General features: G+C 46.8%; 1 protein-coding gene across 6 annotated transcripts in view; it reads right to left on the bottom strand.

Moving 5' to 3' along the window:
* Positions 1–23,943, bottom strand: part of TECPR2 (tectonin beta-propeller repeat containing 2) — an 83,283-nt gene that overhangs the window by 28,174 nt on the left and 31,166 nt on the right. For 3 of the 6 annotated variants that reach the window (XM_081293341.1, XM_081293344.1, XM_081293342.1), the window contains 10 exons: positions 23,218–23,350; positions 22,048–22,380; positions 20,206–21,188; positions 17,351–17,534; positions 15,351–15,524; positions 12,976–13,156; positions 11,799–11,940; positions 6,915–7,155; positions 6,134–6,223; positions 4,317–4,550 (listed from right to left, as the gene is read on the bottom strand). In XM_081293341.1, coding sequence (XP_081149467.1) covers positions 4,317–4,550; positions 6,134–6,223; positions 6,915–7,155; positions 11,799–11,940; positions 12,976–13,156; positions 15,351–15,524; positions 17,351–17,534; positions 20,206–21,188; positions 22,048–22,380; positions 23,218–23,350 — 2,695 coding nt within the window. Of the gene's footprint in view, positions 1–4,316; positions 4,551–6,133; positions 6,224–6,316; positions 6,432–6,914; positions 7,156–11,798; positions 11,941–12,975; positions 13,157–15,350; positions 15,525–17,350; positions 17,535–20,205; positions 21,189–22,047; positions 22,381–23,217; positions 23,351–23,943 lie in introns of those variants that run through there. The other 3 variants (XM_081293343.1, XM_081293346.1, XM_081293345.1) reach the window with 3 other exon arrangements.

The raw sequence follows: 23,943 nt of genomic DNA, 5'->3' as shown, positions 1-23,943 counted from the left end.
TGAAAAGGCCATGGCCCCTTCACTGCCACGGCACCCCAGGGCTGGCATTTATAGCACAATGCTGCATCGCAGCTCATCCCAGAGGAGTAGCCCAGGCACATTAGTGCTGACCAGACAATGCTGCACTAGTCAATGTTGCCTGAAGACACCTGCCAAGGACTTCTGATGTGGGGTCCTGGGCAGAGAACTGACCCCACCTCAGAATCTGAAATCCCTAACTTAACTGTTTTCAAAGCTCTCCTGATCCACCTCTTCTTCCCATGGCTGCAGACATGCCTGGAGTGGACCTTGTAAGAGGACACCTGGTGCCCTGGTCTGCCAGCCAGGTGAAGGCCAGCACCTCTCCCACTGTGCCCTGCTGCCCTGCCCTGCTCCAGCAGAAAATCTACCCACTCTGGACTGCCGTGCTCCTCAGGTTTATGAGAAAGTGGTGCCAGAAGTTTGTTCGTCATTCCAGCATCAACCAAATAACCTAATAAATGAATAAGATCTAAAGCTGAAAGCGAGATAGACGAAAAATGGCAGTGCTTTTCAACATAGGATGCTGGAATCAACTGCTTGCCCAGTGGTACAAGCCCAGCCATCTGACTGTGCACCCAGCAGTCCAAGGATCAGCCCAATACTGAAGGCTTGAGAGTGTTCCACAGTAAGTTGTGATGCCAAGAAAGTTCACACTTAGATGGGACTCTTGCTGGATCATCTCTGGGTGGTGTGGGGTGAGGTAGTGGCTGCTGTTCCCATTAGAAAGACGAGACAGCATCATCTTTAAAGGTGAAGAGTAGCTTGCCTAGGGCCCAGCTCTCTGCACATAGCTGGCACTGTGTCTGCCACTATGTCCTGCCTTCTATTCACGCATCCAGCCCTCACAGAGCACCTATGAAACACCACAGGGCCAACACATCCTAGACTCAGGCTTGTCTTTTTTGGTGCTAAGGATTGAACACAGGGCCATGTGCATGCGAGGCAAGCACTCTACCAGCTGAGCTGCATCCCGTCCTTGTCTTGTTCTTGCTTCCTCTCCCTCCTAAGTTGAGACTCAATCCTGCTGAACCTAGGATTCTCCTCTGCAAAGAATGGCCACTTTCCTAGGAAGCCCAAACGCACACCTCAGAGACTGGAACACCCTAGCACGGCTAGCAGGACTATACTGAACCAGGGACAGGCAGGGGCTATGTGGGGATGGAAGGCCCAGGCAGAGTGGGCTGCAATGGCGTGGCACCTGCATGATGCCCCCTCGCTGTGCACCCCTTTGCAGTGGTGTGATAGCCTTCCCTTGGAGGAGCCAGGTGGGGGTGATGCTGGTGACATAGTTTCATTCCTGACCCAAAGTGTACAAATGAGCATGGCCTCCCCCAGCTCTACCTCCAGAGGAACTAGCACCTCTCCCAATGGGCCTGGTAAGGATGACTAGAGAAGGGCTAAGGGCCAGTGGGTCTCTGGACAGATGAGATTTCCTAGGGCAGACAGCAGCACCAGCATTCAGATCACTACCAGCCACAGCCTTGTCTGGCAAAGGCTCTCAGAAAGCCAGAAAGTGACCAGTAGGTCCAGAAACCCCAAAGCACAAATACTCACAATACCCTGGAAAATCCCTAGCTGTGGCAGGGTTTGCTTCAGGAACAGCCGGATTAGGTTCAGGGGCCTCTACCCAGCAGCCTGTAGGAGTCCTGGTGCCAAAAGCGAGAGTGGCTCTGTGCTGGGCCAGGCTTGCTCAGGGCAACACCAACTTTATGAAGAGTGAGACCCTGCCATACAGGAGGGCCTGGGCAAGGAGGGACAGCTAGCCTCTCTGCTTGCGCACTTCCTTCCTCATCCTCTTTTTTTGTGAGTCTCCGTGGTTGTGTTCTTGACACTGGACACTTGTCCAATTCAGAACACTGGTTGTGGGTGCACAACAGCAGGAGCCCTTGCTGCAGGGGAGGGCACCCCACCCTGGGAGCCATCTGCTGTGGCCTCCACCTTCATATAAACCACACTCAGCATGCAATGGAGGAAGGATAGCATCTTCAACAAATGGTGCTGGGAAAACTGGAAATCCATATGCAACAAAATGAAACTGAATCCCCTTCTCTCACCATGCACAAAAGTTAACTCAAAATGGATCAAGGAGCTTGATATCAAATCAGAGACTCTGCGTCTGATAGAAGAAAAAGTTGGCTCCGATCTACAGATTGTGGGGTCGGGCTCCAAATTCCTTAATAGGACACCCATAGCACAAGAGTTAATAACAAGAATCAACAAATGAGACTTACTTAAACTAAAACGTTTTTTCTCAGCAAGAGAAACAATAAGAGAGATAAATAGGGAGCCTACATCCTGGGAACAAATTTTTACTCCTCACACTTCAGATAGAGCCCTAATATCCAGAGTATACAAAGAACTCAAAAAATTAGACAATAAGATAACAAATAACCCAATCAACAAATGGGCCAAGGACCTGAACAGACACTTCTCAGAGGAGGACATACAATCAATCAACAAGTACATGAAAAAATGCTCACCATCTCTAGCAGTCAGAGAAATGCAAATCAAAACCACCCTAAGATACCATCTCACTCCAGTAAGATTGGCAGCCACTATGAAGTCAAACAACAACAAGTGCTGGCGAGGATGTGGAGAAAAGGGTACTCTTGTACATTGCTGGTGGGACTGCAAATTGGTGCGGCCAATTTGGAAAGCAGTTTGGAGATTCCTGGGAAAGCTGGGAATGGAACCACCATTTGACCCAGCTATTGCCCTTCTCGGACTATTCCCTGAAGACCTTAAAAGAGCGTACTATAGGGATACTGCTACATCGATGTTCATAGCAGCACAATTCACAATAGCTAGACTGTTGAACCAACCTAGATGTCCTTCAATAGATGAATGGATAAAAAAAATGTGGTATTTATACATAATGAAGTATTACTCTGCATTAAAAAATGACAAAATCATGGAATTTGCAGGGAAATGGATGGCACTAGAGCAGATTATGCTAAGTGAAGCTAGCCAATCCCTAAAAAACAAATGCCAAATGTCTTCTTTGATATAAGGAGAGCTACTAAGAACAGAATAGGGAGGAAGAGCATGAGAAGAGGATCACCATTAAACAGGGTCGAGAGGGGGGAGGGAAAGAGAGAGAGAAGGGAAATTGCATGGTAAAGGAAGGAGACCCTCATTGTTATACAAAATTACATATAAGAGGAAGTGAGGGGAAAGGGGAAAAAAAACGAGAGAGAGAAATGAATTACAGTAGATGGGGTAGAGAGAGAAGATGGGAGGAGAGGGGAAGGTAGGGGAGGGGAGATAGTAGAGGATAGGAAGGGCAGCAGAATACAACAGACACTAGTATGGCAGTATGTAAAAAAGTGGATGTGGAACCGATGTGAACCTGCAATATGTGTATGGGGTAAAAATGGGAGTTCATAATCTGCTTGAATCAAATGTATGAAATATGATATGTCAAGAGCTTTGTAATGTTTTGAACAACTAATAATATAAAAAAAAAACACACTCAAACTTCCTAGTTGGTCAGGGATTTACTTAGAGAATGATCTTCTTTTTTTTTTTTTTTTTTTTTTTTTAGAGAGAGAGAGAGAGAGAAAGGGAGGGAGGGAGGAGAGAAAGAATTTTAATATTTATTTATTTTTTTAGTTTTCGGCAGACACAACATCTTTGTTTGTATGTGGTGCTGAGGATCGAACCTGGGCCGCACGCATGCCATTTGTATGTGGTGCTGAGGATCGAACCCGGGCCGCATGCATGCCAGGAGAGTGCGCTACCGCTTGAGCCACATCCTCAGCCCTGAGAATGATCTTATGTCTTGGCTTATTTAGTACTTCGTGGACTATGAATGATCTATCTGCAAACTGTGCTGTACTACTTGGCCTACTCTAACTCCTGGGCCCAGAGAAGAGCTGCAGTTAGTGGCACATCTTCTTGCCCTGGGTATGAGAACCCTCGACACGTGCTGAGAGCCTCTGCACTGGGTGCTCTCCCAGATGTCAAGGCACAGACAAATGTGCCATTGATCCACGCACAGGGCACATCCCTTTTCCAGATTTAAAGGTCACAGAGCTACATCCCATGTTCAGACAGACTGACAGAGGCAGCTGCGCCAACGTGCTGCTTGTAATCAATTCTTAGCAACTTCTGAATACCCAAGGGTAGCGGGTGAACCGCCTCACAAAATCAAGAGGCCCATTTCATCCGGAAGAGTGACCAACCAATCTCCTAAAACCCAGCACCTGAAAATCACATCCAAGAATTCACCCAAGGCAAATTCAGGGCCCTGAGGCAATCGGGATCCAGCAAGCACACTGACAAGACGGTCATACCTAGCTGGGAAAGGTCCAGCCTTGTCCAGTGCATGCCTGTGGGGCAGCTCTTGGATAGCGTCCTGATAAACACCTGGCCGAGGCTGTCCAAGGCCCACAGCGCATCCCGGCAGGCAGCATAGGCTCTCATCTCAGCGTCGGGGGGCAGCTGCACTGTGGAGGGGCGACTCTCTGGGCTCTGGGTGCTGATGCTGCACAGATCCTTGCTGCTCTGGCACAGCCACAAAGAGCTTCCTGTGGAAAAGGTTCATGTCTATGACGGTGCCCTGTTTGCAACAAGCCACCTGCCCTCAATGCACAAGGCAGCTTTACCTTCAGGCACACACACCTGACACTGTCCACAGATGCTGGCTGGCTCATACTCCATACTCACCTAGGCAGGAGGGCAGGGGCTTCCATGTACTTTAAGTTAGAGGAAACACCATGATCAGCTGGTTAGCCAAATTAAGCCTCAGATATTTTAAAGGAATGGAAAGAAAGTGGGACTTAGAAGGTTTTATGAAGGCTATAATGTGGCTCCCATTTATATCAGGCTGGGAAGCCTTTAACACAGACTTTTAAAACAGACTGTCAGACCTCACCAAGAGGAAGGACCTTTCTGAAAGCATCAGCATCAGTCCCCTGCAGAAGTGGGAGCAGCAGTTCTGCAGGAGGAGAGCACCAAGGTGCTGTCCCCACCCTTCTACTAACCAAGCAGGACAAGACCTGGAAAGTTGGAAATCTCCTCCTTCAAGCCTTGCCTCAAAATGACCTTTCAGTCCCTCCACCATTTCAGTGAGATTTTAGATTCTGTTTAAAATGCAAATAATCCCTGAAGAAGTTAAACCCTTAGTCACAGTATGAAAGTAGAGCATTATTTAAAACCTGTGGTGAGATTTGTTTTGGGGTTTGATCATTTATTGAATTTTGAAAACCTGAGGGAAGGCCTGCCATATGTCTGTGCAACAGTTGCAGAAGAGCCAGGCAGCTCCCGGGGAAGTGTGACAATGTGCCTGCAGCACACCCATGACATCATGAGGAGAGGGTCAGTAGAGACTGAAAGCTGCCACCCATCAGCTCAGGTCAGTCACTGTGCCCAGTGAATCTGTGCCAACCCAGGAACAACTTAACATTTTCTGAGATTTCTGGCAGAACTGTGACCAGAGCAAGCTAGTGAGTAAGCACGAATTACGCTGACCAAGTGACCCACACGCTGGAGACTGATGGCTGGAACTAAGTACACTGCTTCCTCCTTATTCACAGACTTATAGTGTTTTCTAGCTGACCCAAAGTGCAACCCTGGGAGGAGGCTCTGACAGGTCACCTAACTGCTGGGGCTCCCAGCTATCTGGCAGCAGCACCGTTTCTCCTGACTCCAAAGCCATGTTTTGTGAGGGGCCATGGGTTCTGCATAGACACAAAGTGGCAGGAGTTGTGCCCTTCATTGGGGCACAAGTGTGGTACTCAGGGTAGACAGAGGCTGCTAGAGGTAACATAAGAATTATCCAGGGCAAATGGGGAAGGTGCCCAAAGAAGCTATGGCCCCTGAAATTTGCTGCTGGGTGACCTGCTACCAGCCCTTGTGACCACACTGCACAGTCTCTCCTTCACAAAGACACTCTGCATCAGTCTCAGCCACCTTGACCACCCCCTGGAGGCTCTTCTGAGCAGGCTATCCAGCACAGACCCTTGGTTCACCTACCAGGGCTACTGGCTTGAGACACTGTCATATCCTCTGCATGGCTGCATCTCCTCACCCACTGGGCTATGGTCAGACTATAGTCTGAACTTTTTCAACTACCAAACCATGCACTATATTTCTCTACAGGCTAACCCACCTTCCTTGGTGGGAGCAGCAGAAGCCAACACAAAGGCCCATTTGGTTGCAGAAGCTGTCCCCCGGGGAACGACATTATTCCAATAAGTGCCTGGAAAGAATAAATAATGAATTAAAGAAAGAAAAAGATGAAAACATTTCAGAGTTTTAGTTCTAGACTATAGCTGCCCACAAAACCACTTACAGCTGATTCTATTGTCCTGGGATTAAACAGTCTGAGCCAGGTGCATTTCCATGAACATGGTCAGTCTGGGCTCCATCTTGTCTGCAGAGGCCCAGGGAGATCAACGGGGGAGGAGCTAGAGCCAATTTATTAAGAAAGGGTTCACTCATAGATCTGGCTGGTACCTTGTATGTCCTATAGGAGTGATAATTTCCCTCCAGGAAATGGACCATTCTCGATACTAGGCTCTGTGGGCTTGGATAGATGTTTCCCTTTAAATGTGAAATTATTAACATAAAAATGGGCACCATTTGCTTTTCTTATATCACAATAGGTTACAAGAGGAAACTGATTATACAATGTCTAGAAAATGGGTCCAAGTTTTAGGAATGACACACTGAAAACAGAACACGGGGGAGCAGTGATCAACGAGGCAGAGTGCCCCCATGCCAGAAGCTCCATGCCATTGGTGCTGCACTACCTTTCAAGATGGAATCTAAAAGCTTTTCTGCAGGAGGCTCTGGGTTTGATCCCTGCACCACACAAAAAATTAATTAATTAGATAAAATAAACTGGAGCTGCCTATCAAGCCAATCTGAAAACAAAGTGATCTGCCCACCTATGAGGCTTCCTTTGGCCACGTGGAACTCATTCTTGCCTGCGCAGATCCAGACGCCACTGTGGTTAACTCCCAGCAGGCTGGGCTGGCACTGAAGCTGCTGAGACCAAAATGCCAGGCGCAGTTTGTCTGCTACCTTTTCTACGGGCGCCTGGGCTGCTGTGGCCACCGAGTGTGTGGCCTGGATAATCGTCTGGAATAAGCTGCACTGGTCAAACACCACGTAGTCCGTGATGCTCACCTGGAGGGGGCAGAAGAGCAAAGACCTGTGTCAGTGCAGTTGCCAGCACATGCTCTGCCGCCTAGCAAGGTTCTGCCACATCCGCACATCTGCATCTCCAGTAATGATGGCCAGGCACCCCCCCACACACACGTGCATATGGGGTCTGTGAGAGGGCTGGGAGTGTGGAACAACAAGCTACTAACTGCCACTGCTTCAAGGGTGGGATTGAAAGTGGTGGAGGACACTAACTAAAAAACAAAGCGAAACAAAACCAAAAAAACCTATAAATAAATTAGAAAGATCAGTAGGGTGGAGGGAGAAGGGGAGGGAGAAAGTGCTGGGGACTGAATTAGAGCAAATTATATTCCAATTTTTTAAATTGTCTGTGGACCTTTATTTTATTTATTGATACGCAGTGCTGAGAATGGAACCCAGTGCCTCACACATGCTAGGCAAGCACTCTGCCACTGAGCCACAGCCCAGCCCTCCATGCTTTTTTGATTAGGTCAAAAGGTATCTTAATGTTATATGTAACTAGAAAGAATAAAAAGAAAGTGGTGGAAGAAAATGTTTCCATTGTATTTTACATACTTCCATATTACCTGGATCAGTTACTAGGGTGTATTATTTTTGTGATTAAACAGCACTCCTTCCCACTCATTCTAAGTCATTTATTCTAATGAAAATGAGCAAGAACAATTTTGCTTTTAAATTCAGATGTTGCCAATAGACAATAATATACAACATTTAGACTAATAATGAATTTAAAAAGTATTATAAGAGGATGAAGTAATTTATGTCTTAAACCAGGACTACCAACATTCACGCTAAGCCACCAGCATAAACCAGGATACCTCTGGGCACCTACAAGTCTCCTGGCTCAGAGGCAGAACTCGCTTCCATAACATTCCTGGAAAGCATCTGCACAGACACCTCCAGAGATGCTTTTCTAGGCAATCACTTCCCCTGAGGGGACTTCTCCTTTGTTGGGTGGCTGTGATTGAAAGTGAGTTCTTTATGACTGCATGACTTTCTCTCATAGTTCTGCATGTTGGGTTCAGTTACAGAGATCCACTCCTGCCCAGATGCTCACTTCCCTCTAGGAGTCACGCAAAATGAATGCTGAGAGTGATGTTACTTATTAAAGGAAACTTAAAAATTAACAAACAAAAAGAAAATACAACACACACTACCTCTTTTTTTCAATTCCAGGGATTAAATCCAGGCTTTACCAGTCCTTTTTTAATTTTTAAATTTTGAAACAGGTCTCCCTACTGATGCTGGATTTGAACTTGTAATCCTCCTGCCTCAGCCTCCAGAGCCGCTGGGATCACAGGTGTGCACCACCACGCCTGGCTCATACTATCCTTTCTTGTCTGTGAAAGGACTAGGGTGGCTATGAGAGCTGTCCTAACTCAAGTTGACACAGATTGGTTTTTTTGTTTGTTTGTTTATTTTTTTATATGGTGCTGAGGATTGAACCCAGTGTCTTACAAGTGCTAGGCAAATGCTCTACCACTGAGCCACAACCCCGGGCCCTGATACAGTTTTAACCACACGGGGTTCAGACCCTGCTGCAGAACTGCTGCCACATTCAAAACTCTGTAAGCTCTCTCCTGCATGGCTGTGCCATCTGCATCAGAGTGCTCTGGAGTGAGTGGCAGGACGCAGGTGCTGCAGCCCTCAGGCTGGCAGCCATGCTGCTGAGTGGCAGACAGCAGAGTCCTGGCTAAGGGCCTGCACTGCTGCGCATGACACTCACCCGACGTGGGGAGTAAAGACACTGCCAAGGGTATCCACTAAATATGTCAGACTCATCCCCAGCACTCAAGATCTGCAGAAAAGCAGAATGCTGATCACAAGAGAATGGAAAAATTTATCAGCTAAACACTGGCTACAATAAATCAATCTTAAGAGTATTTAAAATAACTCTGCTGCAAAGTGTCTCAAAATGGTTCTGTCAAATAAAATTTCTCTGAAGGTAATATTATGATGAAATGAGATCTAGCTTTCTGAAAATGAATTTTTCTTTTTTGGTGGTGCTAGAGATTGAATCCAGGGCTTTACATATGCAAGGCAAGCATTCTATATCCCCAGTGAGATCTGGCTTTCTTTCTTTCTTTTTTTTTTTTTTGCAGGGGGTACCTGGGATTGAACTCAAGGGCACTGGACCACTGAGCCATATCCCCAGCCCTATTTTATATTTTATTTAGAGACAGGGTCTCACTGATTTGCTTAGAAGCCTTGTTTTTGCTGAGGCTGGCTTTGAACTCACAATCCTACTGCCTCAGACTCCTGAGCCGCTGGGATTACAGGCATGTGCCACCACACCTCGCCTCTAGCTTTCTTTTTTTTTTTTTTTTTTTAATATTTTTTAGTTGCCAATGGATTTTTCTTTTTCTTTTTTTCTTTTTTTTAAAGAGAGAGTGGGACAGAGAGAGAGAGAATTTTAACATTTATTTATTCTTAGTTCTAGGCGGACACAACATCTTCGTTTGTATGTGGTGCTGAGGATCGAACCCGGGCCGCACGCACGCTAGGCGAGCGCGCTACCGCTTGAGCCACATCGCCAGCCCCGCCAATGGATTTTTCACTTTATTTATTTATATGTGGTGCTAAGGATCGAACCCAGGGCCTCACACATGCCAGGCAAGTGCTCTGCCACTGAGCCACAACCCCAGTCCATTTTTTTAAAATATTCTTTTTTTTTTAGTTGTAGTTGGACACAATACCTTTGTTTATTTTTATGTGGTGCTGAGGATTGAACCCAGGGCCTTGCCCGTGCTAGGCGAGCGCTCTACCGCTGAGCCACAACCCCAGCCCACAGCTTTCTTTATGCTACTTAAAAAATAGATTTTAGCCAGCTCTTCTTTGTGAAGAGGCACAGTCGTCTCCTGCTTTGACAGTGCTTGTACAGAACCCACTGTTGAGCCAGCAGCCCTTCACTACCTCCTCAGTGCCCTCACCACCCCAGGCCTCCACACCTCTCCTCAGCCACCTCAGCCACCTCCCTGCAGGCACATCAGAACTACCCCAGGACTGGGAGGCCATTGTCAACTGCTTCCTGTGCCGACTTGTCCATGTCTTACTACTCTGTGATGATGTGGCTCTGAAGAACTTTGCCAAATATGTTCTTCACCAATCTCATAAGGGGAGGGTGCAGGGCAAGAAACCAGACCATGTCGACTGGGGGGTGGGGCTGAATGTAATAGGATGCTCTCTAAATGGGAAGAGTGGAACCCTGGAACTGCACGAGGTAGCCATGACAAAAACGACCTCCACTTGCATAATTGCATAGAGACTCATCACTTGCGTGAGCAGGTGAAATCAAAGAATCCGGTGCCCATGAAGACAACTTGTGCAAGATGGCAGCCCCAGAAGGAGGCATGGCAGAATCTCTTCAACAAGCACAGCCATAAAGGCAGTGATGATGAGAGCTAAGCCTCAGGCTAACCCCCCACAGTCATGGAATGACTTTTCTGGTCACCAAGGCAGTGTATGCATGTTGGGGTACCTTTACCTTTTCTATAAGTTGTACCAAAGCATCCATGTAAGTGCTTTAATTTGTATCATTTCTTCAAATAAAGGAACCTGGTACCCCCAAAACACAAACCATATATATTTAGTACACATATAGATATGCATATACATGTGTGTATCTGTATATGGTTATAAGTACACAGAAGGTATTTTAAAATCACATAACTTTATAAATATTACCTAGAATATCCCATTAGAGACAGATATATGCAATATACATGTTTATTAAGGAGCAAATATAACTTATTTTCTCAAGTTCTCATCTGGCAGAGCAGACAGGGCATGGCATGCCTCAACAAGGCAGATCTGAGGAGACAATAAAACCCGAACCAACAGAGACATAAAACGGAAGGCATCGATCTGGGTGTGGTGGGAAATGCTTGTCGTCCCAGGGACTCAGAAGGCTGACACAGGAGGATCACAAGTTCAAGGCCAGCCTGGGGAACTTAGTGAGACCTGTCTCAAAATAAAAAGGGGTTGGAAGTGTGGATCAGTGGTAGAGTGGTAGAGTCTAGAAGGCATATGGCTCTGGGTTCCATCCCCAGAAACAAACAAACAAAACAAGCCCACCCAACCATAAGATGTAACGTATCTCACAACTGTCAGGGCTACCTCATGCCCACAGAGAAGGCCGGGAAGCGAAGCTATTGAGGGGGAAAGTGGGTGCTGCTTGACTACTCCCTCCGGATTCTCACAGCATCCTCCTGTCAAGGAGCATGTGGAAAACTCTCCTTTCTCTGTTGAAACATCACTGACTTAAGAGGTTTTTCAAGCAATTGTTAACAGATGGATTTTAACTGTGGGTTGGGTTTCTCTTTTCATAGTATATTTGTTCCAAATTAAACATCACTATTACCTAGGTCTTCAGATGGCTGCCACTGGGTTTACTTAGCTTATAATGATGAATGTCTAAATAAATAAACAAATAAAATCTGCATTACTTAAACAAGGAAAGCATGGTGAGTTACCCCTGATGACAAGTCCTTGTGTCTCACATGTGCTCAAATCCAAGTGTCTGGCCCACAACAGCAAGAGTGAGTACTGTTCATATAATCCAGCCTCCTGAGGAAGAGGGGAGGAAGAAAGGAAGCGGAGCCCTTGGCCAAGCCCAGAGCACCTACTTGCCACCAGTGGCTGTCATCTCCTTGCGGCTTCTTGGGAACCACGCCAGTTCTGAACCATAGCTTTCCACGAATGTCCAGAGCCCACAAGGTGTGCTGATCCCCGAGAGTTATGCAGACAGGCTCCAAAGCTTGCTTTTCACTAAAAATGAGCAAGAGAACACGAGATTCAGTCCCCAGAGTCAGGGCCGCCCCATTGCGTTTGTCCTGGTGGGTTTGCATGAAGAAAAAACATGCCCCTGCTAGGTGTGAGTGAGTTACACAACTGTGCAACAGAAACTGTCCAGATGTGCAGTAGTTGTTCAAGAGACAGAATGGTGGGGAAAGCTATGGAGAGAAAGCCACCTAAGACAAGTGTGAGTGGGTGCTGATGGCATCCCAGGCCAAAAGCATCCCCATCACTACCCTCTCCTCCCCTAGTAATCTACCGCGAACTCCCTCATGGGCCCAGTGATGTCATGCAGCCAGCCCCAGGTAGATGCTGCCCTCTATGCAGGGTTTATCTCTTCCTCCTTCTGGGCATTTTCATGACAGCTCTGAGGCTCAGCTACTGCTCCTAGTGGCATACTGCCTCCCAGCCTCTGCAGGCAGTCAACAGTTCCTTGGCACCATGCACTCCACATCCCATCAAAGACCCTCTGGACTAACTGGTGTCCACTATTATGAGGCTCACCACTGGACTGGCAGCTGATGATGGCAGAGCCAAGTCTCAGCCACCCTGGCTCACAGCACTGCTCCCTGTAGGTTCACTGGCTGCCTAAATTCAAATCAAGACCATCCTGGTCTGATTATTCCTAAGGACTAAATTTCAATTGACTAGGATGAAAATACAACAAAGTATCTTGACCTAAGCCATTGTAGCCTGAACAGAAACCATCTGCCAATAGGCAGTTCTGAATGGAGACCACCATGAGAGACTTGTGACTTTGAGGCTCAGGGTAACACAGGGCAGCAGCATTTTAAAAATAGCTCCAACTTGATGCCCTGTCTGCTGGCAGAGGCAGGCAAAGAGTGTCCCCAGACCAGGCTTTAGAAGTTAACTCTGACAACTCAAGAGAACTCTATCATCATGAGACCTTTAGGGGTTGGCTCTGCCCAGAAAGACCTGCATGGGTGGCTTGTGGAGAGTCACGCTGAGGAGAATACAGGAGAGGACAAACACAGTGCCTGGCCGTACCTGACAATGTCACACTTCCACTGCTCCCCTTCTGGACAGAAGCTGCTCACGCCCTCCCGGTACAGGAGGGCCCTCTGTTCTGTCAGTGCCCACACCACACTGTTCCGGGCTGTGATCTGGGACAGTGGGTAAGGACAGTCAACCTTCACGGCTCGGGCACAGGGGCGATCCACGCTGAGACCTGCCAACAAAAGGGAACAGAGGGCCTAAGGGTGCAACATCAGTACTTCACACTCTACCATGAATCTGATGTTTGCGTATTTTTCTTTTCTAGTACTTTGCCATATTCTTTCATAATGAGTGCCCTTATCTTGAAGGTTTAGCCAACAAAAAGTAGTTAAATTTTGCTTCAACATGACATGTGTCTAAGGCAATTTTAAATACTCTTTGGAACTAAAGGATTGTAATTCAGAATTCTCTGCTGTCCTAAGGTAACTTTAGATGTTCTGGAGAAGCCAGGTGTGGTGGTGCATGTTTGTAATCCCAACTATGTGGGAGGCTGTAGCAGGAGGATCACAAGTTCAAGTTCAGCCTGGGCATCTTAGTGAGTTCCTGTCTTGAAATAAAAACACAAGGGCAGAGGGTGGACCTCAGTGGCAGAGTGTCTGCTTAACTTGTGTGAGACCCTGGGTTCATTTCCCAGTACTGCAAAAACAAATTTTTAAAAAATAAAACAAAATTTAAAAATAAAAAGGGACTGGAGATGAAGTTCAAAGGTAGAGCACTTGCCCAGCATGCACAAAGCCCTGGGTTCAATTCCAAGTGCCGCAAAAAAAAAAAAAAAGTTCGCAGGTCTCTTTTACTAGGAAGGCTTTGCCCCTCCGGGCCTCAGCTGCTGCAGGGCCTCCAGCCAACAAAGCAGCTCCCCTTTTCTCTGCTTTCACTAGTGCTAGATGCAAACCCCTCACTGAGGTCTGTTAGTCACACTGCAAGTCTGTAGCAGGGCCAGAGCTCCCTCCCTGACTCCCTGTCCCTGGCTCTTCCCATCTTCCTGTTGTCTGTCGTAATTGTAACCTAAGTGAGCTCAAAAGCCACTCCTAAGGGAGCTGGCAGAACAGCTATCACCTAAAACCTTGTGTTCAACAGCCTCAGCTTGCAATTAGGTTTCAGTGCTATGATCATAAAAGCACTCACAGTACTACCCAGATGGGAGTCACTTGCAGGATTTCTCATTGTACATTCTTGGGCAACCCACAGGCTCTAATGCATAGGTTCAGCTGGGTCTCATCAGAAATTACTGCCCTGGTAATTGTGCTGGCACTCCTGGATAAGAGTCATCTTCTTTTCATCCCCAGGCCAAAAGCATCACCTCTTCCCCACGTCCCAAACCCAAAGTTTTGGAAGCTAAATGTGTGTACGCCTTGCTACACCCATTTTCACTTAAAGGAAGATGGAGGAACTAGGTTGGAGGGCAGGATCTGAAATGGCCTGAAGCTGGAGAGGCTGCCCACCATGTGCTCAAGGCTCCTGGACACCTGAGAGAGCCAAGCCAGCCAGAGCTTTCAATCTCAAGAACCACCCGCAGCTGATGGTTCACAACAGATAAATCATGCTTTTGGAACTAGCAATATTAAATGATTAGAAAACTAATCTTTACATAAATCCAATATGACCTCCTGACAACCCGAACAGAACTTCTTTGCCCCTAAGTCCTTTGCAGGTATCAAGAGATCACAATGTTGGGCTGGGGATGTGGCTCAAGTGGTAGTGTGCTTGCCTGGCATGTGTGCGGCCCGGGTTCGATCCCCAGCACCACATACAAACAAAGATGTTGTGTCCACCGAAAACTAAAAAATAAATATTAAAATTCTCTCTCTCTCTCTCTTAAAAAAAAAAAAAAGAGATCACAATGTTGTTGGCAAACCGTTTCCCATTGTGCTGACAGTACATGAACACTCACTCATATTGCAATTTGTTTATAATAAACAGGTCCCACTGTGCTACATCTAGCAGCTGGAGGTTTTCCTAAAGGCAGTTTTCTAGGACAAGCTGAACTTCTATGTAGAGCATGTATTTCTTGTTTTTCTCTGACAACATGTAAATAAGCACATAGAGCCAGTCTTTGACCTGGCTGGAAAAAATCCAGCCGCTCAAGCTTCAAGGGGGAGATGACTCTAATGTCATTACTCTGTTTTTCTTCCCTCTTAAGATTGGATATCACAGGGTACGTGATCTGCAATGGTTAGCCACAAGAAGATTCTGCTTTTGTATCTCGCTAAAAAACCCCTCAATTTGTCCCAAATCTGTGTCAATATCAGGAAATGGCAAACTCCTAAAAGTTTTTTTTGTGTAAACGGGTGGTGAGCTTCTGAACTATGTGTTACTAACAAAGCAGGCACTCAAGAAGCGGAGGTGCTAAACAAGCCCTCGGTCACCTGTCTGTAGGTACAGGTCTCCATTGGTCCTGATGATCCAGGCCGTGTCATCACTCAGGGCCACAAACACTGCCTGGGGCAGGGCTTCATACCAGTGTCGCTTCCCCTTGATGGTGACTTTTCCACAAGCAAAAGCACGGTTAGATTTCTGCTCAATTTTCCAGAGAAGGGCTCCTGTGGAAATAAGAATCCTACTCACCATTCAATAAATATTAGAATTTCCTAAACAAAAACCTGTACTCTGGGTCCTGTAAGGGAGAGATTTCTAACTCATATCCTGTTGGTTCCAGCCAACCATGCTGAGGCTTGAACCCTTGGCCACCTTGGCTGCCAGCTGTGTCTCTGGGCATCAAGTCCTGGATGTCTCCAAGCCTCAATTTTCTTATCTGTGAAATGGGATCACCTCCCACCTTATAGGCTGGGCTAAAGCCTGGAGATGAGGGGAGAACCATGACATGCATGTGGAGCTGAGCATCTCACAGGGCAGAGGAATGACACCCTGTAGCCTGGACAGAGGAAGTGTCCTGATAGATATCCTGCCTTCAGGGATTCAGAGGGAGGGACCACTTCTGGGCCGGCTAAGTGGAAGAGATGCACAAAAAAGACACATTGAAGGGGATTCTGAGGAAGAGAGGAAGGAGGAGCTGTATATTGGAAGGATGCAGACAGGCCCTCCAGATGGAGGAGCGGTACCGGACAAGGCAGGCAAGGTGAGGAACCACCGGCTCAAAGCAAGCTGGGCTGGACCAGGGGTTCTGTCAGGTGGCCAGGCCTGGGTACTCCCCAACACCACACAGCATGGGGGCCCTAGTGCCCCTCAAAAATATGGGCCCTGAAGGACATCTCAGTTGACAACATTAATCTCAACAGAAATGGGGAGCTCCAACCAGAACAATAAGGAACTGAAGAGCTGGGAGATACAAAATAATTAATGTGACCAGGAGAAAACCAAAGTTTCTAAGTGGCTGGGGAAATGAACCCAGAGGCAACAGGAGAACAGTTAAGAGGCAGCGCCAGCTAGTGGAGGGGCTGCTCTCTCAGTCAGTCTCCACAGAGTAAGTTCCAAGCCAGGAGTGAAAGAAAGCGAACAAAACAACCCTAAACAAACTGGTATTTTAAATGGTGACAGGGACAAGGACAAGTACAGAGAAGTTCAGAGTAAAGTTACAGGAGCCTTGTCTGACTCCCACTTCAAGGCAAAACCCATCTGCTTCCATTCTATTCACCCCACCACACTGGAATACATAGAGAAATGGCCAGGATTAAGCAAAACAAATGCGAGTCAGTCTTGGTGGAACATGCTATAATTCCAGTGACTTGGGAGGCTCAGGACCTAAGCAACTTAGCAAGACTCCGTCTCAAAATAAAAAACCAAAAGGGTCAGGGATGGAGCTCAGTGGTAAAAATGCCCCTGGGTTCAATCCCTAGCACCAACCAACAAATTAAAACAAATTAGCAGACCCTCTTTTGGGAGTGTCCGCCTGAATTTACTAAGGTACCTGGTCATGGCAATGGAAAAGTAAAGGACCTCCCTTGTACACTTGGGGAGTGGACTGTGCACCCAGAGCACACGGCTCATTAGAGACAAACTTTAAAAAGAACACCAAACTGGACATATCCGACACATCCATGGGTGTGTCTTCCTTAGTTCAGTTGCTTTTCAGTGGACACTGATGAAGAGAAATACACTTTATTTTTATAAGGACACAGTATATTAATATATCTTTTTAAAATCTTCAATTCTAACTATTTACATAGCTTACTAAAATACCTTCATGTGTTGCCATTGCAATTAATAAAAAACCAAAAGCTCAACAGAACAGCCATCGTACTATTAACTGATGTCAAAGGAAGAAATTCTCGGTCTTTGGAGGAAGCACCTCTCAGGCCTGCTAGGAAAGGTCAGTCTGCACTTATGTGCTAAGCGGTTTGCATCTGGGAGCTGGGAGCTGGGGAGCTGGGGAGCTGGGGAGTTGGGGAGCTGGGGCCGGGAGGCCCACCTGAAGGGGAGACCGCCACCTGCTGGACCGCATCTTCAAACTTCTGCCAGCGCAGCCCAGCGCCTGGCAGTGCACTGCAGAACAGGCTGCCTTTGTAGTCCAGGCACCAAATATACTTCTCGGAGACCGCCAAGCTGAGTATGCCATAGCCAGGACCCGAGTAGCCCATCCAGCTCTCTGCAAACTTACAAGGACAGAGTGGGTCAGTTCCAAGGCAGGGGATACCGCTGCATCCATCCTACTGTTGTCAACGAGAAAAGAGAGCAGAACATCAAAATGATACAGCTGAGAGGGTCTTTGTGAAGCCATGCAGAGACTGGTCCCTGCTCTCTTTGGAACTCCCACTTAGGAACATTCTGGAATAAGACCCCATAGCGACCCTGGGTGACACCTGGTCAGGTTGAACTTATCTTCCTGAGCATGAGAAAGGCCCTGGCTTCAGTCTACTTTACAAGGAGGTGCACATCAGCACTCACTGCAGATCCACTGTGTGTGTCTGCCTGTTGTGGGTACGCAGGGGAGCAGCTCTCCACTCTTTTTCACTGCTTTCTAAGCACTGTTCCCACCCTCAGACATGTGGTGTGGCATATGCGGTGGCCGTGAAGGCCTGGCCAAGGCATTCTAACTGAAATTGGTACACTAAGGTTTCATTACTAGGATTCTTTTAAAAATCAAAACTAAACACATCCCTTGTACTTTAACAAATTTCTAAAACTGCACAGGAAGTTGATATATGCACTAAGTGAGTACAGATGCTCAATATGGAAGTCAACTACTTCAGCAAGAACGGTGTTCACCTCTTCTTCTGCTCACCATGGCAAGCCTTGCTCCTGACCCTTCTCCCCACAATAAAATACCCACAGAGGGGGTAGAGAGAGAAGAGGAGAGGGGAGGGGAGGGGAGGGGAGGGGAGGGGGGATAGTAGAGAATAGGATAGACAGCAGAATACATCAGACACTAGAATGGCAATATGTAAATCAATGGAAGTGTAACTGATGTGATACAGCAATCTGTATACGGGGTAAAAATGGGAGTTCATAACCCACTTGAATCAAACTGTGAAATATGATATATTAAGAACTATGTAATGTTTTGAACGACCAACAATAAAAAAAAAAGAAAAAAAAATACCCACAGAATGTCTTGGCTTTTCAGCTGTCTGGTTCAGGGCAAGGGGGGGTGGGATTTGGAGGGGAGAGGGTCCTCAGAATGCCAGGATCCCTCTCACCTACGTAAGGACTTTCCTATACCAGCCCCACAAACAAGGTCTACCTGGCTGACGCCCTGATGGGCCTCCCTGTAGCCCTGCCTACTTGACATCCTCATTGAGTCCACTTGACCCTGAAGATCTGGACATGACCTGGCCTCCTCTGTAGACTCTGAGGCCCAGGAGACGGGATTCACAACAACCACCATCTGTGCTGTGATATCCCCAGCAAACACAGCCTGGCAGCCTGGGCATGTGGGAACCAGTGGGTTCAAAAATGCATACGGGAGGGCCGAATGAGAGGCCCACCTGGTCTCCACACAAGCAAACAGACACTTCACTCTGATGACCTCACTGTACAGAGGATAGGAGAGGGTTCTGGGGCCCATTCTGCCCTTCCATTTACTAGGTGATCTTACACAACTAATCTGACTATTTTGAGCCTCAATTCCCTCTGTTAAAAGGGACAATAGTACCTGTTTTGTAGTTTTTAAATTTTATTTTTATTTTTTGTCATACCAGGGGATTGAACCAGGGGCTGTCTAACACTGAGCTACATCCCCAGCTCTTTTTATTTTTTGAGACAGGGTCTGTTCAAGTTACTGAGGCTGGCCTTGAACTTGGGATTCTCTTGCTCAGTCTCCCGAGTCGCAGGGATTGCATGCGTGGACTACTGTGCTGGCTAGTTCATTTTTTTTTTTTTAAAGAAGCAAGAACGTTAACTTGTAAAGGGCTCAACAAAGTCTCTGTATATGATGAGAGCTGACAAAAGTCACACACTTTTAGCACTTGAGAACCCAGTGGAAATGTGGGGAAAGCCCCCATGGCTCTAAGTGAATAGCCAGCCGCCAGCTACATCTCATAGCCACAGTTAGTAGGAAATGTTAGTTTTGAAACCAAATGCTTTTATACTTCTAATGATGATTACTTGCTAAGGAAAGTAAGCACTTAAAAAAATCACTTTTTAATATAAAATGCCCAAGAGCAGTTAATAAGTACCTCTTAATTAGAGAGGCTGTAGGCCCACAGGAGTCTGACTATACCAAAGCTGGTTTCTGCACAGCATGCTGGGGAGTTTTGGGGCCACTGCCTGGAGATTGAGAGACAGCAGTTCTGCAAATAGCTGCAGTCCCTGCTGATAGTGTCTAGGAGGTATCTGACTGTGGAGGGTAGGGAGCACCCCATCTTTGACCTCCAGAGGCTTTCCACACCACAGCAAACATTGCTCTGCCCAGTGATTTCTGAGAAGGCCCCAGGCTAACACTAAGTGAACATGCTGCCCTGGCCTTGCTGGGTGGGAACAGAGAGCAAGATGCTGCTTCTCTAGGCAGTGGGTCACTGAGCAGGGCAGAAGCAGTTCAGGCCATTCAAAGTCTCTGTGCTGCAAACCCCCCAAATCCAATCTTTAAAATACCTTTGGCCTGGGCTGGGCATGTAGCTCAATGGTAGAGCACCTGTCTAGGGTGCACCAGGCCTTGGGTTTGATCCCCAGCACTGTGAAATAAACAGACACCCTCCCCCACAAAAAAAGCAAAACAAAAGAAACATATTTGGCCTGCACATTTTGCAGTAGGAATATAATTTTTTTTCCACATCTCTTCAAAATGAAAAGCAGGTATAGTTAAGCCCCCATGCCTGTGTCACACACCTGGTCCAACTTGAGCAGCGTGGCGTCATCTGCACCTGGCCGGCTCAGGTCCTGTATGGAGTGACTGGCTCTGAGCTCTGTCACACTAGTCTCCGAGGATGAAGATGGGAGCCCGTGAGCATAGATGTCCTCCTCGTCACTGGACGTCAAAGCTTGATCCCGAGAAGGCTCATGAGTGCTGGCCACTAAGGCAGGGACCAGAGGAGTCAACTGTCCTCCCACCCTCCACATGTCACATTCAGAAGCAGGGGTTACTTTCTGACCTGTGTCATCATCAGTAACAACACGCCAGGGATGTGAGCCAAGGGAGCCAGGAGCTCCCAGGTGGGTTAGGCTGTCCTCTTTGCTGCTGGCCTCTACAGTGTAGTCTTCAACTGCTCTAGTCCCAGGAAGCCACTGCTCAGCACTGGGGACCCAGCAGGGGATGGAATGCAGCACGGGTGAGTCCAGGAGAGGGGCTTCAGAAGTGCTGTGGGGGGCTTCAGCCTCCATGTCTTGTAGCTCAAGTGCCTCAACAACACTGCCCTGTTCTCGGGAGGGTGTCTCTTCGTGCTTCAGGGCATCCTCCACAGGAACAGGCTCCGCTTTGAGGCCTGTGATCTCACCATCTTCCACATCTTCCCTTGGGAGCAAGGGCAAGTCCAGTACCCCATTAAGCAGATGTGTCTCCTGTGCACTGTTACACGGAGGGATTTCAGTCCTAAAGTCATTTTCTTCACCCAGCACATCAGGGGCAGACTCAGGCACTTCCAGGATACTATATGCTTCAGGGTCAGTACTTCCCTGAAGGATGGTGTTCACTTCAGCACTGAGGCTGCTTTCCTGGTCAGGAGACTCTGTGCTTAACTGATCCACGCTACTGCCCAGAACACTTGAAGTCAAGGACAGCAGGTCGGTGTTCAAAGACAGGGGACTATCACCAGGACACTCAGAGCAGGGAGTCGATTCAAGGGAACTGTGACAGGCATTCCTGCTTCCACCTTCTAATTTAAAATGAAAACATTCAAAATAAGGGTTGATTCCACATAAACACATGACTCTACATTGACAGTGAGAGACTACTTATAAAACACATTTTTAGCTCAAGAAAAGACCCCACAATTTAAATGTGAAGGATATTTAGTTAGTGAAGAATAAAGCCCTTAAGTACAAACTATTCCAATGCAGGATGTTTTATATGGACACAATACCATACTCACCAATGGGCTCTGAAGCCCAAGAAATGCTAAGCAGAAAGTTGGGAGGGAACAAAGAGGTGTGTTCAACTGGGTGACACAACTTGCTCACGCACCAATTTTAACAATTATCAAAATGCTTAGAAATTTGGTAACATTTTCCTTTAATACTGCAGTGACCTTGAGCTAGGCAGGCTCAAATGGTACCAGCAATAAAAAGTTCAACGTGAAAACCCGCATTTACATCATCCAACACTGAACGTATGTGCAATGTCCCATCACCACACCGGCACAGAGCTTCCTGTTTCCACGACTTTGCATCCATGATTGTCGACTCTCTTGTCTAACAAATGGTCTACATGGATAAGTCAACACTGTAACTTAAATATGGAAAAGAACAAAACCCAGACCCTTGAAGCACGGTGTGAGCACACCAACCAGAGCCTTGTTGCCACAGCCTGCAGTCATGCTTCTTGGCTAATGTGTGAACTACTATACAGTTCAACTCCTCTGGGGAGGAGGGCATTTGTTTTCTGAAGACCTTTTCTGCTTTTCTCTGAGTGGGCAAGTGCTCATTCAGTAAGCAGCAACACTCCTACACGGGGAGATGTGCCCCTTCCCAAAGGGTGTGGTCAGACTGCCCCATGGGGGCTACATGAGTTGGTACCTGTCCTTTTCTTCTTCTTCTTCTTCTTCACTTTGATAGGTTTCACAATAAGCTCCTGCTCAAAGTCTTCCGAGCTGATGACACTGAATCTCTGTGAGGAGGGCTGGTTGCCCTTGCCTGATTCCGGGACTACCTGGCCCCCAGGGGCCAGCAGCCCAAAGCTGCTGTCAGTGGAGTTGAGTGAACTACTTCTGCTCCGTGGCTCACTGGCTACCGAGCTGGCCACAGAAGAGCCTCTGAGCCTCGTCTGGGAAGCTGTGGCCCCCAGTGGCTTCTCCAGATGCTGCATGTGGGCATGTTCCGAGCATCCTGATATCTCCAGACCATCTCTCACTGAGAAAGAAGAGTTCAAGTCAATAATGATCATCCAGGTCAATGTGTACTTATTCCAGTTTGCCAGCCTAAATAACAGCTGCCACAGAGGGAAGCAAGGTTCCTGCCTACTGAAGAACTGAGCAATTCTAAATTTATAGGAACACACAGAATTCTAGGAATTCTAAATTCATAGGTGTGTGTTACTGGGCAGTGAATTCAGAGCCTTAAACATGCTAGGCAAACAAGCCACCACTAAGATACTCCACAACCCTTAAAAAAAAAATTTTTTTTTTTTTGACAGGCTCTTGCTAAGTTGCCAAGGCTGGCCTTGAACTTGAGATCCTCCTGCCTCGGCCTCCCAAGTAACTGTGGTGATATGTGTATGCCACCACACCAGGACAATCAAGTGGTTTTTGATTTTTCCTTTCTACTCACCCAAACTTCCTATCTGCACACCAGGAGGACAAGGCCTCCAAACATGAGATGGTCTAACCTAAGCCTTACATAGCTAATTTCTCATTAAAGTATTATGGGGCTGGGGCTGGGACTTAGCAGAAGAGTGCTTGCCTAGCACGTGTAAGGCCCTGGGTTCAATCCTTAGAACCACATATAAAATTAATAAAATAAAGGTATTGTTTCCAACTACAACTAAAAAATAAATAAATATATATTTTTTAAAAAGTATTGTAAACATTATTTTCAGAATAAGATGAAGACTCCAAACATCTTCTTCTATAAATAAACTGCAATGACTTAACTGGCAGAATAATGGTCAATTTTTTATAACTATAAACTGCATGCCACAGAGAGAAGCACTTCCCATCACACATGGTGCATTTAATGAGAAATACAAACCTATTGATGCTAGTCCTTCAGGTCTGCTCGAAATTCTTATAATGTTCCTATCTCCCTTTAAGAAAAATATTTCATTTTCTGTGCAGGAAACAGATACAATATCACCGGATCCTTCCAAACCAGCAACTGTGGCCTGTCAGAAATAAATAAAATCACAAACCTAGATAATAGTAATGGTTCAAAGGATAAAAAAGCATGTGTAAGAATTTGAATATGGATGCACTTTGTTATCACTTCCTGAAAATTCTTTTTTTTTTGGGGGGGGGGCGGCGGGTACTGTGGATTAAACATAGGGATGCTTAACTACTGAGCCACATCTCTGGACCTTTTTAAAATTTTTATTTGGTTGAAGACAGGGTCTTGCTAAGTTACTTAGGGCCTCATTAAATTGCTGAGGCTGAACTTGTTATCCTCTTGCCTCAGCTTCCAAAGTTAGTAGGCAGCACCCTGTCTCTGGCTGAAATCTTTAATAAGAGTAAGTCAATCCAGTCAGGTAGTATCTGACAGATGTGACCTGGAATTGTTCAATTTAGCAGTAGGGTGATGTGACCAAGCCAGCAGAGCCTCTCCCCATCCCTCAGGCCCCCTCCTCAGGCCTGCTTGGCTTCCTGATCCTTACAATGTGAAGTTCATCCTCCTTGACAAATGCAGGGGCCTCTGCCATCCATGGCCTGGTCATCCTGCCTCAGCTGAGCTTCACAAGCAGAAAGCATGTATGCAAATTCT

The sequence above is a fragment of the Spermophilus citellus genome (assembly GCF_964194105.1).
Source record: "Spermophilus citellus genome assembly, chromosome: 4".
In the NCBI taxonomy this organism is placed as follows: Eukaryota; Metazoa; Chordata; class Mammalia; order Rodentia; family Sciuridae; genus Spermophilus; species Spermophilus citellus.
Note: the sequence above shows the minus strand (reverse complement) of the source record. Positions and strands in the feature narration are given on the sequence as shown.